At 39.6% G+C, this 17,756-nt stretch overlaps 1 protein-coding gene, 1 long non-coding RNA gene and 1 pseudogene across 2 annotated transcripts in view; 1 reads left to right on the forward strand and 2 right to left on the reverse strand.

Moving 5' to 3' along the window:
- HERPUD2 (HERPUD family member 2) overlaps positions 1-11,239 on the forward strand; it is a 34,099-nt gene extending 22,860 nt beyond the window's left edge. Inside the window, exons 5-8 of the mRNA XM_077856214.1 lie at positions 5,821-5,943; positions 8,521-8,844; positions 9,556-9,673; positions 10,375-11,239. Coding sequence (XP_077712340.1) covers positions 5,821-5,943; positions 8,521-8,844; positions 9,556-9,673; positions 10,375-10,536 — 727 coding nt within the window. The 3' untranslated portion in view covers positions 10,537-11,239. The remainder of the gene's footprint in view (positions 1-5,820; positions 5,944-8,520; positions 8,845-9,555; positions 9,674-10,374) is intronic.
- Positions 1,400-2,137, reverse strand: LOC144288590 (large ribosomal subunit protein uL30 pseudogene; annotated as a pseudogene).
- On the reverse strand, positions 9,556-16,166 carry LOC144288591 (uncharacterized). The gene is made up of 3 exons (XR_013356557.1): positions 16,029-16,166; positions 15,218-15,388; positions 9,556-10,555 (listed from the first exon to the last, which is right to left on the reverse strand). It is a non-coding gene; the product is annotated as an uncharacterized LOC144288591 (long non-coding RNA).
- Positions 16,167-17,756: the final 1,590 nt, after the last annotated feature.

The following is a 17,756-nucleotide window of genomic DNA, read 5'->3' on the forward strand; positions in this document are numbered from 1 at the left end:
CCGACTTTCCCAAGGCCAGAGGGAGAGACCAGGTTATCCTCTTACTTTGCTTTCCTTGCATAAAGAGTATGACATTTTATTTGGAGACAAACATATTTCACATTCTAAATAGTTACATTTTCCCCATGTTTCTGCTACTTTATTTGGCTCTTTGCAAAAAAAGGACTACTTAATTATTTTGAATTATAAAAGTAATATATGTATATTAAGAGTTTTTGGGGAAAAAGAACAGTAAAGGAAGGGGGAAAAGTATTCCCCTGTCTAATCATCTGAAGACAACTATTTGCTAACATTTAGTGTTTCCTTTTTTTTTGCAAATGGTTTTCTTTAATATAGTTGTAATTTTTACTGTGTTAACATTACACTTCATTTAATGTTGAAAATTAAATGAAACTTACAAGTTTCTAGATAAAATAGTTGCTTATAATCAGCTCTTTATTTCAGAGTTTTCTTGCTATGCATATGTAGTTGTTCAACAGATATTTATTGTGCTAAGCCCTGGAGATACAATAACAGGGTTTAGCACAATGAAACCTATTTCCTTTTCTTAGGAGCACAGAATCTGATCAGAGAGATAGGAAAGTGAACAGATCATTTCTTTTTTTAGTTATTTTCTAAGAGGTGATACATGCAAATGGAACCATTTTAAAAGTGACCAAAGTATGCAGCAGTTTTATTCTTGTGTGTCCTAGTTATCCATGACAAATACTGTGTGTGTGTGTGTGTGTGTGTGCATTCGCATATGTGGGTACATGGACGTGTGTATTTAACACAAATAGTAGTGTACATCCTATACACACTGACCTACATTTTGTTATTTCACTAAATGTAGTAACATCGTCCCCTGTTAATACACAAGACCCTGTCTTGTTCCTTATTAAGTGCATAATATTCCATTATATAGATTAAAAAATTATAGTAATTTTTTTTAAGATTTATTTATTTATTTATTCATGAAAGACACACAGAGAGAGAGGCAGAGTCAGGCAGAGGGAGAAGCAGGCTCCATGCAGGGAGCCCTGGGTCTCCAGGATCACGCCCTGGGCTAAAAGGCAGGTGCTAAACTGCTGAGCCACCCAGGGATCCCAGATTACTGTAGTTTAATGAATCATTCCCTGTTGACATGTGTATGTGTGTAGGGTAAACAATATTTTTATCGTTATATTATAACAATTATAGTATATTATTATGTTAAAAATATTGTAAGTCAATATTTTTATTCACTGCTTTTTTAATTTTTAAAAATTTGATTATACTTTTTGAACGTTCACCAAATACAGAAAATATTATAAAGAACTCCCTTTTACCTAACACCCACTTCCTCAATTGTTAAACATTCTTCATCTATTCCCTCTTTTTCCTCTTTTTTTTCTTGGGCTGGAATATTTTTTTTTTTCCATTTGAAAGTAGTCATTTATTAACTGACCAGATTACAAAAATAATCATGGTAGATACCTTAGTTCATCCTTCTAATAAGCCTATTGATCTGGTCTTCCCTGTTGCATCTCCACCTTCTACAAAATGGGTGGTCTTTTTCTTCATTCCGCCACGTGGAGAAGATAATTTGAAGGGCCATAAAAAGTTGTTGGCTTCTTTGAAACGTTTTCCAACGGTATAGATCTCGTGAATCAGATCCTCCATGCAGATGATGCCATATTTACCAGGACACCGAGCAATCAATGTGTTATCTGTCAGGGCAATTCGCTTCTTGTTGATCTTGCCATAACCACGCTTGTAGATCAGTTCATTCACTGACTTCAGGTTTGGGTACCCCCATGGTTCCACAATCCTTAGCATGTTAACTGAAGCCTTGTTGAGCTTAACAAAGGTGCCACTGAAGATCTGGCGAAGGCGAAGAAGCTGCAACACCTTTTGAACCTTTGGGCTCACACCATTGGTACCTCTGATCCTGATGACAAATGCCAACTTGGGTTCTGCAGGCACGTAGAAGTTGCTGGCTTTTCTCGCCATCCTCGCCATGCGAATCTCAGTTCTGTACATCTGCCTGTATTCCTTGTGGTAATGCTTAGCCTTTTCATAGATAAGCTTCCTCCTTGCCTTTCGAAGCATCTTTTGGGCAGATTTTTTCTCAGACGCTTGATCTTCAACTCCGCGAAGTTCCTTTGCTTTTTCTTAAGGGTTTCCAGCACAGCAGGAACCTTCTTCTTCTCTTCTGCACCCTCCATGGTTCCAGCCGGAAAAAGAGGGGCTGGAATATTTTAAAGCAAAACCCCTAGATACTCTGTAATTCCATCTGTAAGTACTGGCTGTGTGTAACAGATATGACAGATACGGACTATAAGAGAATCAAAATACTAGTAGAATACTCAAAAATTCTTTAATAACATCAAACACTCAATTCATGTTTAGTTTTTCCTGATTATCTCAAATGTCTTTTTATAGTTGTTTTGATTGAGTCCATATTCAGAGAGGTTGACAGATTATGTTTCATAAAGCTCTTCTAATCTCTTACTCCCTTCACCCTTCTTTTTTTTTTTTAACAGATTTTTAAAATTTTTTTAATTTTGTAGCTAGTAACAGCTATGTTTTTAACAATGTTACTAATATAAAATATTATTTGGGACGGAGATATGAATTTTTTTTTCCATATTTTGTATTTCTTCTCAGAAGTAGAATTATTTGGGCAGTTGGGTAAAAGTGAACATTTTTAAAGGAATTTAATTTGTAAAATTGTTTTTTAAAGCTGTATTCCATTTCATCCTGTTAGTAGTGAAAGAATTGGGTTTCACTTGTATCCCCTGAGGGCCAGTACTGGATATTGGCAGACAAAAAAGAAAATATATTTTAGTTTGCATTTATTTGGTGTCCTAATGATTATTTCCCTTTCTTTGAATTCTTTATGTAGAAAATATATGAACTATTATTTATTGAAAACATTTTTTCCGAAGCTCTGTCTCATAATTTTATGTCATCAAATATATGGATTCCTTTTTTTAACACTTTCTTCTATTGCTTATAAGTTAGGAAAATCTCCTTCCCTCCAAAGGTTTGATAAATAATCAGTTGCAGTTTCTTCTAAGTTTTTTGTGGTTTAACTTTTAATACTTTCATTTTAGTCCATTTAATACTTACTTAAATATTTGGAATGAGATGAAGCTTTATTTATTTTTTAAAGATTTTATTTATTCATGAGAGACACAGAGAGAGAGGCAGAGACAAAGGCAGAGGGAGAAGCAGGCTCCATGTAGGAAGCCCCATGTGGGACTTGATCCCGGGACTCCAGGATCATGCCCTGGGCCGAAGGCACTAAACCACTCAGCCACCCAGAGATCCCCATGAGATGAAGCTTTAAACTCCCTTCCCTTTACCACTAGTTTAGTAATCACTTTTCCCAGTACCACATAATTCTCTGTTGTGTTGTTTAATGATGCATTCTCTGAAATACATGAAATTCTTATTAATATGTAATATTGTAATGTAATACATAATATGTAATATGTTTTATATATATTAATAATAACTTAGTAGTTTAGTAACAAATAAATCCTTTATTTCTTGTTTTCTGTAGAGTACCAAGTACATCTTTTCAGCACAACTGAAAGTTGTAGTATACCAGCTTGGGCCTGGAGTGTATCTTAGCAATTGTATAGTCCAGTAGTTTTTAACTTATTGGAGACTAAGGGAGGAAGCATGTTGGAATCATCTAGGGGAATCATTTTGGAATCATCTAGTTTATTAGGTTTTTTTTTTTGTAACATTTTTGATAATCAAAAATGTTCTGTGGTTATGGTCTTAACCACAGGGTGAGGTACAAACCTATAGTAATTTTTTCTAAATGACTGTTGGTGGCTCTTTCTTCCCTTAATCTTTAAAAACAGTGACAAAGCCTAGCTTTCCCATTTCATAATTAAGTCATGGACTTGTATGGGGGTATATTTCTTCCTAGTGGTAGAGATTGGTAGAGCTCTACTTTCAGGGGGTTGGTTTTTTTTTTTTCTTAGTTGGGAATATTAAGAATATTTAAAGTATATATCTAAATACAGACTTGCATTGTTGCTTATACTTGATTTAGGTGGGTTTCAGATTTGCTTAGATGGATCAGCTCACTGTTGGAGATGCCAAGATCTTTATACAAGTATTTTATAATAATACTTCTTTGCTCCAGGGGTATGACTTTTTTAAATTTTTTTCCAGATTTGATCACTAATTGATACCTTTTAAAAGGAATAGCTGAGTTAAGCTTCTTTTCCTTTTCTTATATGAGACTTGTTTATCAAGAGCTGGGATGAACTCTCATGGAGGCTTTTCTGCTTTTCTCTTATTTCAGTTTGTTGTAAAGCTTGGGAAGTAGGGGAGGAGGGCTGTATTCAGGAGGTACAAGGACTTTCTGAGGATGTGAGTGCAGTATGGCTCCCAGTAGTCTTCTAAAGATGAGGAAGTTAAGGTAATATTAAGGGGAGTTGGCACCTAACCTAGCACCAAGTGTCTAAAGAATAGTCTGTTGGGGATCCCTGGGTGGCGCAGCGGTTTGGCGCCTGCCTTTGGCCCAGGGCGCGATCCTGGAGACCCGAGATCGAATCCCACATCCGGCTCCCGGTGCATGGAGCCTGCTTCTCCCTCTGCCTATGTCTCTGCCTCTCTCTCTCTCTCTCTGTGTGACTATCATAAATAAATAAAAAAAAAATTAAAAAAAAAGAATAGTCTGTTGATAAGTTTTAGCCTCTCAAGCTCTTCCAAGAAATTAGGTTTCTTTTTTTTTAAAATATTTTATTTATTTATTCACGAGAGACATAGAGAGGCAGAGACATAGGTAGAGGGAGAGGGAGAAGCAGGCTCTCCCAGGGGGAGCCTGATGCAGGACTTGATCCCAGGACCCTGGGATCACAACCTGAGCCAAAGGCAGACTCTCAACCACTGAGCCACCTAGGTGCCCGAAATTAGGTTTCTATAATCAGTTATTGCCAATTGTACACTAACAGTCTTTTGCATATCATATTAAAAGTTCATGAATTTGTTAACGATTCTTGTCTCATCTGGTTAACAGCTTATACCAGCTAAAGATAAAATTCAAGTAATACGAAGAAAAGGAAAGTTAGCACACAGATTCTGCAAATACACACTTTCAAGTTGTATTCAGATTTAGGGATAGGGGACAGTAAAAATAAAAATAGCCAACATTTATTGAGTACAAACTAACAATCCTATGAGGGAGATTCTATTATTAGCTCCATTTTAGAGGTAAGGAAACTGAGGCATAGAGCCCTTAAATATGACCTTACACAAATTTTATTGAGTTAGTAGGCATTTAGCCTGCTTTAAAAATGCACGTATAAATATGTTCTGCCAATCTTGTTTTTTTAACTAAAGAAATATTTTACAGATTTTTATAATGTTTTCTATTTTATAGCTAATATCTGCTATGTTGTTAATATAAATATTACTAACATAAAATATCATTTTGGTAGGTTCCCCATTTCTGAAAACATTTTGTTGTAAAGTTTGTTTTAGGGCTTTTGGTTCTTAAGGAGAATGTACTTAAAATAGAATTAAGAGTATTTTTGGCCTTTCCTGCTGAAATGAGAAGATAGCAAATATTCAGGCTTGCCACACATTTTGTTGGTGTTTGTTTTCTTACTAAGATTGGGCTGAAATGTTAGTTGTTTGATACACCTGGGGTCTGAGTCATCTTATATAAGCCATAATATCTTATTTGAAGAATGTTGAAAATAAGTATTTTTCTTTCCAGTATGGTTTAATATATTTTGTCTATGGATGGCTTATACTTAAGAAATGAAAATTCTGAGAAATGCTTTCAACTTCTAGAGCATGGAAAGACATTTCTTTATCTCTTTATTGCAGAAATGTGGACAACCAGCTTCCTGGGCAAGCTATTCCAGCTGGATTCCCAGTGTATCCCGCTTTCAGCCCCCTCCAGATGCTGTGGTGGCAACAGATGTATGCTCATCAGTATTACATGCAATAGTAAGTTATTTGAGTTCATTATTTTTGCTTAGTGTGCTACTTGCTTTCTTTTTCATCCTAGGTAAGTTGACTTGGGACTTCATGTACTGATTCATTTTACTGGTTTTTAAAAATTATGAGGATGAGTTTGCCAGCATTTCAGCAGATACTTTCTTTTAAATTATTTGGCTAAAGAGGAGAGGTTCACATCCAGTTCACATCAGCTAAACTTCTCTGCTTCTCCCTCTTTCCCCTAATTACATTTATCAGTAGTGAGATGCTTTCTTTAATACAACATTTTATCTATGTAAGAAGAGAAAACTTAGGGGAGTTTCACTGGAAGGCCGCAAATCTACATGAAGAGAGAGGATGCAGAATGAAAAAGGGAGTCCTATGCCAGGGAGGTTCATGTTGGCACAGGACTAATATGCTTTCTGGACTGTCAGTATTTTAGTAAGTCTTTCTTCTAGTCAGCATGGATCTTAGCACTGAGCACAATTTTTCAGCCTTCATTCTTCTATGCATTCATTTAACATTTCCAGCTTCATTTTAATGTTCTCTTATTTCTGTGATTTTGTTATCCTCTTCATTTTGTTTTTCTCTTACTTATTTTGTGTCCTTGATGGCCCATTTTCCCCTTCTTCTAAATGGTAACATTGCATGTTCAGTTAGATGGATATTTTTGTGTACTTGCCATGTACCTTATGACAGTCTGGTAAGGAAGAGAGGATCCAGTCTTGGGCCAGTTCTCTTGGATTTCTTTTTTCTGCAGCCTTAGTTGTTAGTTCTCTGTGGGTGACCCCTATTCTTTATCTCCTGTGTTTCATCCGGATTGCTGGAAGATTTCCGTAGGGACATTTGCCTTACCTCTAAATTCAGGACATCTCAGAGTTGACATCACCATCCTCTTAAGTGTGCTCTCCTTCTTGACTTCGTCAGTGACACAGTCTCTTTTTATTTATCCTCTAGGCCCTTAACCTAAATCAGCTTTGACTCTGCCTTCAGTTGTCCCTGAACCCAACAATTTACCAAGATGAGTTAATATGTTGTTTCACTTTTGTTCTTCCCCCGTATCTTACTTTATCTATTTTGCCCAGATCTTTTCTCATTTTGGACCTATTTTACTGCAATTGTTCTTTCTCCTTTTAGACTCTTGACTATACTTCATTCTAACTGCTGCCAGGTTAGTGTGCCTAACACTGAATTGAGCCAGTATCTGATGTATTCCTCCTAAGTATCTGATGATTCCCTTATCTATGGTGTGAAGTTTGTATCCTTATCCTTACTCCAGACCTTACCCCATAAAGCTGATGTGCTTTATGAACCTCATATCCTAATGTTCTTTCGCATTATCCCTTGGCTGCAGACAGGCTATTTGTACCTTACCTGTTGCTGTGGTAATAGTTATTATTCCAGTGACTGCTTTGTGCTTAGTACTGTACTGTAGATGCTTTATACCCCTTATCTCATTTATATAACCTCCTGAGAATTTGTGTGAGATGAGTGGAGCTTATTGTAGCTTGCTACTAAATCATGCAGTTTTATGTACATTATTTAATTCCTGAGCCTCAAGTTCCTTACTTTAATGAAATAACTCACCAAGAATCAGAATATCTGTTAGGTAGGAAGTATTTTTGGTAACTAAAAAACCCTCTACAGATACAAGGTATTAGCATACTGACTTAAATAGGTTTTTGTAAAATTTCTGGTTTTATATTTTGCTATCTTGATTTTTAAATATTTTATTGTAGAAAAATTTTAGCATGTGAAGAGATAGAATAGTGAAATGAATCCTTGTGTACTCACCACCCAGCTTCAACATTTATCAAATCATGGCATTCTTATTCTAGAACTTTCCCTTCCTTTGCTGGATAATTTAAAGCAAATCCCAGATATATTACCATCTTACTGGGAGCCTCTGGAAAATTTATTCTTTCAAGCAATCAAATTATAGGCAATCTTCAGGATCACAATTCCTCGTAGGTTTACAAGTACCTATTCAAGTAGTTCTTAGATGGAGTTCCCAAAAGTCGGGATTGGGGTTGAGGGGTTGTTATCTGGGATCTAGTTAATATCTTAAAATACAAATACAAATCATTTATCACTGACACTGGATACATAAGGTAATGATTAATGTACATTTTTAGACATATTTTTCAAAACATGGCTCTAAGGGAGAGGTGGTGGGTGTGGTAGTAGTCATCCCATGCAGAAAAACAAAAGGGGCCACTAGTGAAAAGATTTGGTAAAGGATTCGGTTATTACTTTATAAGGTGAAATGAAAATGAAAATGAAAAAAATGAAAATGAAAGAGAGAAAAGATAGTAATTACCATGGCTTTCTTATCTCTTCCACCTCTCCCCTACCGTCTTAGACTGTGAAGCTGAGGTATTAGCATCCTTTCTTGAGCTACTCACTCCTATCATCAAATCTTGGCTCCACTTTTCACTGTGATTTGTACTTACCTAAGAAATGTGGTATAGGAGTTGTGATATTCCATATTAGGTTTATGAAAATACATACGGCTCCCCAAAGAAGTTTTGCAAAATATAGTATGATAAAGTTTTTTTTTAATATTAATTTTGGTGAATATTTCAGTCAAGCTGCAGTTTCAGCTCAGGCCACATCAAATGCCAACCCAGCGCAGCCTGCTGCTTCACAGCCTCTAAATCTGGCACATGTTCCTGGAGAAGAACCCCCACCAGCTCCAAACCTAGTGGCCCAAGAAAATCGACCCATGAATGAGAATGTTCAAATGAATGCACAGGGAGGTCCAGTGCTAAATGAAGAAGACTTCAATCGAGACTGGCTAGACTGGATGTACACGTTCTCACGAGCTGCAATTCTCCTTAGCATTGTATACTTCTATTCTTCTTTTAGTCGGTTTATCATGGTAATGGGAGCCATGCTACTGGTTTATTTGTGAGTGATGCTCATTAACTTTTTGTGATTTCTTTTAATTACTTTCTAAAACTGTTGAGCACGGAATTTGGCATATGGTAATCTGTCATGACTGTTGAGTGAAGGGATAGGAGTTTTGGACTCCAGATATCTAGCACCCAAAGTAAAGTAGGTTATATTGAGTAGGAATGTTTATTAGAACTGTCTACAGATTTTTCTTTTACCATCTTTCATAAAAATTAGACCTGGCATATCAATTATTTAGAACTTGAAGTGTCTGATGTACTTTGCATAAGGATGTTCTTTTTAGTAATAGTTATCAATATCAATAGTAAGACCTATGGGAATACGTTAGGCTTTTTTTCCTAAGTATGCTTTTTCTTGCCCCCCCTTTTCCCTAAGAGGCAAAGAAATACGTAGTTGAATTTCATTTTGAAAAATACTGGAAAAGATGTTATGACTCTCAATGTGTTATGATATTAAGATAGCTAAATTAGATATTAAGATATCTAGCATAGAGCCATTAAAGTCCATGATAAATTTTTAGAGTTAAGCTGAGTCCTATTTTGCTGTCATTGCTTTGAGGGGGGGGGTAGTTCTTGGCTTGAAGTAGGAGATTTGGTCTTTTTATTTATTATAGTTGAAATAATTTTTCTATTGTAGGACACTAATGTTTTAGTGTTACAAATAAAAACAATTGCAACTTCTTTTTTTCTTTATTTTACTGAACAGACACCAAGCTGGATGGTTTCCTTTTAGGCAAGAAGGAGGTCAGCAACAGGCTCCCAACAATAATGCCGAAGTTAACAACGATGGGCAAAATGCAAACAACCTAGAACTTGAAGAAATGGTATGCTAATGAGGGTTTTGTATTTTGTATACTTCAAATATATATGTTCCTCAGCACTTGTAAGAAACCAACATGATAAAAGAATCTTGAGGTGTTCCACAAGTTTTTGTGGAATGGCACACGAAGAAATATTAACACATAAATTGTGTGATTTTATCTGGGAGAACTTAGATTATAATACTGAGTCAGTCATATATTAGAATTAAGCAGGGGTGCCTCAGTGGCTCAGTTGGTTAAGTGTCCGACTGTGGATTTTGGCTCAGGGCATGATCTCAGTGTCATGAAATCCATTCTTGTCTTGGGCTCTGCACTCAGCAGGGAGCTTGCTTACTATTCTCTCTCTCTCCCTCACCATCCGCTTTTTCCCTCTTCTTTCTCTCTCAAAAAAAAAACTCAAACAAAAAAAAATACCCAAAAAGACTTAAGAATTAACATTATTCTACCTGAAAACAGCCTAGAAAGTAAATTATGCACACTTTGAGAATTTATTGTATTAAATTGGCAGTTATCCACTTGAACATGAACACTGAGGAATTTATCAATTTTGGGTTTAATAAAGCTTTACAATGACCAGATATGTACCATTTCCTTATTACATGCTCATATTCCTTTTCTGTAGGGAAGAATTTAATTCTTTCTTTCATGAGTTAATGCTAGCTGTTCAAATCCCCGAGGATTATGTTTCTTGTTTTGTTTGAAAGGAGCGTCTTATGGATGATGGGCTTGAAGAGGAGAGTGGAGAAGATGCAGGTGAAGATGCCAGTGCAGTTCAAAGGCCTGGATTAATGGCGTCAGCTTGGTCTTTTATCACCACCTTCTTTACTTCACTGATACCAGAAGGGCCTCCCCAGGTTGCCAATTAGACCTGAAAAACTGTGCCAGCTACAAAGGAGGGTCTGACTTTAGGAAAGTGTTTTAAATAACAGTGCAATTTCAAAAAAATTTATTACTTTCTTTTCATCATCATGTACAGAGGTGTTTTTTCTTTAAGCTTCTCATGCATATGAATATTTTAAGCACAAATGGACTACTAAATGTGTGATTTCTTTTTTAAGATCCTAACAGAACATAGTATAACAATATTGGTCTTCCAGGTTTTGTTAATTTCAGTTATGTATATTATATCAAGGCAGACCTATTTTGTGTGTCTTATCTCTTTAAAGAGCTGCTTCACATATAAATGTCTATAGCCAATAGCCCAGCCCTTCAGTGTATAATTTGAATAAATATATCTATTTTCTGTGAATTATCCTGAAAGTTTTAAACAGAAGGACCTCATAGTTTTTAATAAAGAATATTATTTACATAAAATGTGCTAGCAGCATCTTGCCCAGCCATAAAGCAATAAACTTCTCAATAATGTTAATTTTGACATTTGGATAAATAATGGAAACTTTCTATTTTAAGGGCATGTATCCCATCAATTGGAATTAGTACCTTAAAAAAAAGGCAGCTCTTCAATGGAATTAATAGTGATATAAATGTTTGATACAGGCAGTACTTTTATAAAATATGCTGGAAATTGCTCCCTGTAATTTTTTTAAATAAAAAATCAATTATGGTAAACTGTCTTATGGGGTATTTGTTCAGACCTTCAGTAATGTACTCATTACATGTAAGAATCTATGTAAATTTCAGTAGTTGTTGGGAAAGGTTGCAAGTCTTCGAGGTCATTTTCACCTCTTTGTGCTCCAGATAGATATCTTTGTTCTCAGTTTGAAACCTTGATAATCTACTTAAAAATTCCTGTGTGAAAGCCAAGTCAGTATTTTATAAGAAAGGAGTAGTTAACAGTTGAAACTGAACAAATGGGGTTGTTCATGCAAGAACTGTATCTCACGTGAAATGTGTTATAAAGTTATAGTGGTACTGGTCTGGTAATACATGATTAGATAATAGAACAAAATAGAAGATTAAGAAAACATTCATACGTGATTTTCTAAGTTATCTACTTATAATGGTAAATTATTATAAGTGACACTTCAAGGGATAGCTAGTTAACTTTTTGAAAAGTAAAATTAGTTTTCTAGAGATATGAATCAAGATATTCAGTATGAGCAGCTGAACATAACAGACACAAACAGAAAATACAGATGAATACTCACATACTGTCGGGGTGACAAAATATCTTTGGGGCAGAATCCCTAAAAGAAAATGTTGCTATGTCTGTCATATTTCGATATACATAATTAAAGGCAAATAATTAGGGGAAAAATTAAAAAGACAGTAATAAGTCTTAAATTTAGTTAAGACAATATCCCAGTAGGAAATGGGCAAGGATACTCTTGGGTCATCTTGGGCTGGGTGGCTTACACAACGAACATTTATTTGTCACAGCCTCACAAGTCCTGCGAGGCTGAGATGTCTAAGACCAAGGTGCAGGTGGACTGTGGGTCTGCCGAAGGCCCTCTTCCTGCTTGCAGATGGCCAGCTTGCTGCATTCTCACACAGCAGAGAACAGCAGAAGCAAGCTCTCTCTCCTGTCTTTTCTTACAGGGGCACCGATCCTGTTCAGGAGAGCTCTGCCCTCATGCTTAATTACTTCCCAAAGGCATACCTCCTAATACTATCACATTGGGGGGTGCAACTTCAACATGAATTGTAGGAGGCACAAACATTATGTCTCTAATAGATAAAAACATGGGCAATAAATATGAGAACAGATGTAATGAGTCCCAAGTTCAAACTATCAAATTGTTAAGATCATAATAGTGTGGGTTAAAAAAAAAAAAAAAAGGTAGGTGAAGCTATAGGGGAATATAAAATGGTACATAGCCTTTCCAGCAAGTATGAGATTTTCAAAATGCACAGAATCATTCAGTGTCATCCTGTTGTTCCTGGAATGAAGATAAGATTCTTAACATGTTTATAAAGTTCTGAAAGGTTGGGTCCTTGCACCCTCTCAATCTGTGCTCACCATTAATGCCTGTTTTAGCTAGGCTGGTCTTCCAATACCAGTATTCTCTCTTTCCAGCCCCAAGAATTTTAAATTTGTTTTTTTGTTTTTTTTTTTTTTTTGCTTGGAACACAGTCTCTTCCTGTTTATTTCTTTTTGTTTGTTTTTGCCTTGTTCACACTTACTTAATCATTCATGAGATCTTTGCTATAGGCCAGTTCTGTGGAGAAGCTTTTCCCTGGTAGCACTGTTCTTTCAAGTGACACCATTGCAGTTCACATTTATTTGTCTGTCCCACAAGATAGGAGGGCTATGACTCTGGGAATATATTTATGCTCATTATTGTATCTCCAGTCCTAGAAGATTGCCCAGAAGTTAGTTCGATACTGAATGAGTGACTGAAAATTTGCATACCCTTTGAATCAGCAAAAGTTTGAGAGTATGGTGCATATGTGAGATCTAGCTTTTTAAGATATTCTTTGCATTGTTTTAACAGGAAAGAATTAGAACTGATAGATGTTCAACAGGGTGAGCTATGGTACATTTGTATACTGTTTGGATCACGTTCAGGGATGGCTTTTTTCGGGGCTTATGGAGTCAGTGCATCCAGAGGGAAGGTCTGGATTTTAACCCAGGAGCTAAATAAATAAATAAAGCTGCAAGAAATGCTTCATTGGTCACATCAAACCAGAATGGGTAGGTAAGGTATGAATGCAGAGATAATTATGAGACAGATTAGTCTTTTTATCTTCTGTTGGGAGCCATAGAATTCATAGAGGGGAACAGCGTTATAGGTGACACCCCCATGTGGAGGAAATGAGCAGGTCTTTGTGTCTAGCCGCACAATGGGGCCTGAAGAGAAAAATGCCAGTCATAGACTTGCCCTCAGAAGGCGCATGGCTAAGAATTCTAAGAACACTGGAATGTGTTGTTAGAACTTAATTATTTTCCCTCCATTATTAATTCCCTCATGTTAGGCTCACTTTTGGTAAGTCTTTGTGAAAAACTACAGCCCACTGTCAGCTGTGTTTTAGACAATTAAGGGAGGAATTGTGTCTATACTGGGCCAGATGGTGCCTAGGGGGCAATGGTAGCTTGGAGATGGTTTCCAGGTGGCAAGACAGCAGCATAGAAGCCCAGACACTAGTCTCTAGGTCAAATGCTGACTAGCAACATCCAGGATGGATTTGTGGGATATAAGCACTTCCTAGAACTTCTGTTCCTTACACATCACAATAAAGACTAGACTTTGTACAGCCAAGCAATATGGGTGAGGTGGGTCGGATTACGTTAGGTGGGTAAAAGGAAAGGGTGATCCTCAGGGCTGGAAAGCTGGAGACATTCTTGCCATAGTTTGGTGGCATTGTTCAGTGCCACCATCCACCATTATTCTAACTGGTTTCTCTGGCTCCAACATCACTATTGAAATTTGGCTTTTCAAATGAGGGGAGGAAAGGCTGTGTTTGGATCTTCATTTGTATAGTCTCAGCAACTGTTTTTGCTTCACTGTGGAAAGACTAAGGTGTGCCCATTTATAGATCAGCTTTCTGTAAGTCTGGTGTAAATCAGACCGTCAGGCCTGTCGTATCTGGAGTGGTGTTGCTGGGTCTGCAAAACTGCACTGGGTTCCGGAATGTGGTGCTCCCCACAACAGAGTCTTTACTGGGAGTCCTGGTGTGGCTGAACTCACTCCCGACCTGGATCGAGTGCTCTAACTGTAACCTGGGAAAGTGAAATAAACTGACCGCATGGTGAGTACAAAGCATGCTTCTGGTATTTTATATCTGACATAAATAGTTTGGATGTTTCAATACATCAATGATTAAAAGTACTTCAAACATTTTTTTGAACTTTTTTCTATGGTAGGAACATTGAACCTGAGATCCACTCTCTTGACAGGTTTTTTTTTTTTTTTTCCTTAACAGGTTTTTAAGTGTATAATACAGTAGCATTTAAAAAATTTCAGACATTTAAAAGACAAATGATGCTTCTTGAATTTAAGTGTTGTGAAGCAATGTAAGCCTTTTATTAAAATACTATGGAATCTTTGAAATAAAGGTTTTTCTTATAAAGAGAACCCAGGATAACTAGTTAAGGTTCTTGTTCCTTAGCACCTGGAGCTTCTCTGTGTCCAGGAGTCATAGTAGGTAGAAAGCTTTTCCCAGAACAATGAGGGCTCAGCCCTTTATACAGTGAGGACAGCAAAAGATCTGTCTCCCTTTTCCAGAGCAAACCATGGTGATTACTGTCTCATTACACTTGGTTACACCCTCGGGGCCACAGTCTAGGGGGGCTAATTTCATGAATCTTCTAGCCAAAGCCTGCTTCCTTGATCCTGCTGCTAAATTCTCACACCAGCGGATCTACTTTCCAAAATGAACATACCACTGCCTGCCTAAACTATTTCGAGCGGTGCAGTGAGCCGGCCTATCCAAGGGTTCCAAAGCCACAGTTTGAAAAGTTGGAAAAACTAAGATCTGTGTCAGGGTCTTTTCCAGTTACCACTTCTCACAGAGGGTGCGCAAGAGAGAGGCTGCTGTTCTGTATTAATTTATATAATTAGTAATAACAATTATTATAGCATCTGAAAACTATTATTACCAAGATTTGAATAACATCTGAATATCTGCTACATTCCTGGCTCTGACCTGCATCTGAAAAAGATCCTTGAAACGACTCCTCGTAGGTGCCACGGTTACTTCTGTTGTGCCAGATGCGGCCACCAGGACTCCAGGAAGCTACAGAGTTCACGTGACGTCACACGGCTGCTAAGCGGCAGCGTCCAGATCTGTAGTCTGTTGTACCTCAGAACGTGAGCCCTGCAGAATGAATTATTCACGTCAGGCACGCGGAGCGTTCAGCCTCCAGCAATGGGCGATTAGCCTGTTTAGCACCAGCCCTTCTGCTGAGAAAACTAGAAAAGTCAGAACATTGTCTAGTAAGAGATCCGAGAGCGGTCAGGAAGGCCACGGCCAGCGTTCCAGACAGAGGCGACCTACATTTGGTGCCACCTCTTGCCACCTCAAAGCGACCGGGATCGCAGGGGCCACGCACCCCTGGAGTACACGACTGCGGTGGCCGTGGCTCCCAGGGGCTGCAGCCCAACCTCAAGTCACCTCAGCCCCCGAGGGAGGCCATTTGCAGGACACCTAGTAACAGCCAGAAGCAATGAACTCCCATGGAAGGAAGATAACATGCATTTTTCTCAAATTTCCCTCCAGTTTTTTTTTTTTTTTTTTTTTTTTGTGGAAGTCTGTTCATTGAACGGTAACTCGGAATACAGAAACACAGGATCTGACTGAGCTGACAAAGCGAAGAGATCGAGACCCTCAGAAAGTTCGGATATTTAGCATGACCCGGCGGGCCTTCCAGGGGCTGCTGGACGGAAATGCTCCGGGGCTCTAGGGCTCGGGGCCCGGAACGCAGGAGGCACCGCGCCCGCCCCGCGCCCACTCACACCTGCCGACGGGCCGCGTCCTCCTGAGGAAGAGCTGGGAGCTCGACGGGAGCTCGAAGAAGCCGGGCGGCGCAGGACGGCGCAGAGACCCACCGCGGTAAGCGGCGCCGACCCGGAGCAGGCCCCTCTGCCGAACGGGAACGGCCGGCGACTGAGCATGCGCAAGCCAGGCGGGGCGGGGCGGGGCTGCTGGCTCCCCGTGACAGAGCATGCGCAAGCCAGGCGGGGCGGGGCGGGGCTGCGGGGCTCCGGCTCTCGGGTGGGCGCGGCTGCGCGGCTGCGCGGCTCCGTGTTCCCTGCCCTGGAGACACCGACCAGGGCGCGGCCAGGGCGCCCCACGCCGCCAGCCTCCTCAGTGAGCCGGGGCCCAGCCGTCCCCCCGGGGGCCCCAGGGCGCTGCACGCTGCGGCACCCCTGACTCGCGCTCACTCCGGCCTCGGCCTTCCTGCCAAGGTGACGGAGGCCCCAGGCGCCCCGCCGCCCTCCAGCCCCGCAGCCCTTTGGCTTCGGATGACTTGCTAGAGCCACGCCTGCGCAGAGCGCTCAGGAACCTCCGGCTGACGTCGCCTTCACATCTCGCTGCCCTGCCGGGGTGCCCCCTGCACTCCGTGCTTGGGAACCCCCAGCCCTTGTAGGACCCCGACATCAGTTCTAGCCACCGTGCCGGGTGCCCCGTGTGCGGAGCGTCCCGGAACACTCCCCGCCCCCGCACTGGCTTCGGCTCCAGGGGTCAGGCCAGGCACGCCCTGAGCTGAGCACCCTGGGACTCCCTGGCTTGCACCCACTTCAGCTTTAGCTGTTTTCCCTGTTGCCACTGCACAGAAAGCCCCAGGACCTCGTGACCTGTACCTTGCATCAGTTCCAGCCAGCCCGCCACGGCACCCTCCACATAGAGAGCCCAGGACACTCAGAGAACACCCACTCAGCTTCGGCTATCGTGCCAAGGTGCTCTCTGTAGGTGGAGCCTCAGAACACTCCCCTCGCACTCACTCCAGCCTCAGCTGCCCTATCAGGGCACCCGCTACGTGGAGAGCCCGGGGGCCACTAGCCCATGCCAGTCATAGCTCCATCCAGCCAGTAAACGTCACCAAGCACACACAGTCTACATAGGGGATGACCACACATAAGACCATTCCTTCAGGTATAGGAGAAATACTCTTCTGCATAATCCATAGGAAAAAGAACAGAAAGTCCAGCAAAATGGGGGAGACGTAGAATATGTTCTAAAAGGAAGAACAAGACACAACCTCAGAAAAAGAACTAAATGAAATGGAGATAAGCAATATACCTGATAAAAAATTGGAAGTAATGATTGTAAAGATGCTCACTGGGCTGGAGAGAAGAGGGGAAGAACTCCGTGAGATTTTCAGGAAAGGGGGGAAAATATAAAAAAAGAACCAGAATTAAAGACTAACAAAACTGAAATAAAAAACACTAGAGGGAATCAACAACAGATTAGCAGATATAGAAGAATGTACCAGCCATTTGGAAGACAGGGTAATGAAAAGCACCCAAGCTAAACAACAAAAAGAGAAAAGAATAAAAAAACCATGAGATTAGGTTAAGGGATTTTTAGACACCGTCAAGTGAACAAACGTTCACATTATAGGGATCCCATAAAGAGAAGAAAGAGAGAAAAGGGCAGAAGACTTATCTGAGTAATAATGGCTGAAAATTTCCCTAACCTAGGTACAGAAACCATCAATAAAACAAAAGACTTGGGCAGCCCT

This window comes from Canis aureus, chromosome 18 (genome assembly GCF_053574225.1).
Source record: "Canis aureus isolate CA01 chromosome 18, VMU_Caureus_v.1.0, whole genome shotgun sequence".
Lineage (NCBI taxonomy): Eukaryota > Metazoa > Chordata > Mammalia > Carnivora > Canidae > Canis > Canis aureus.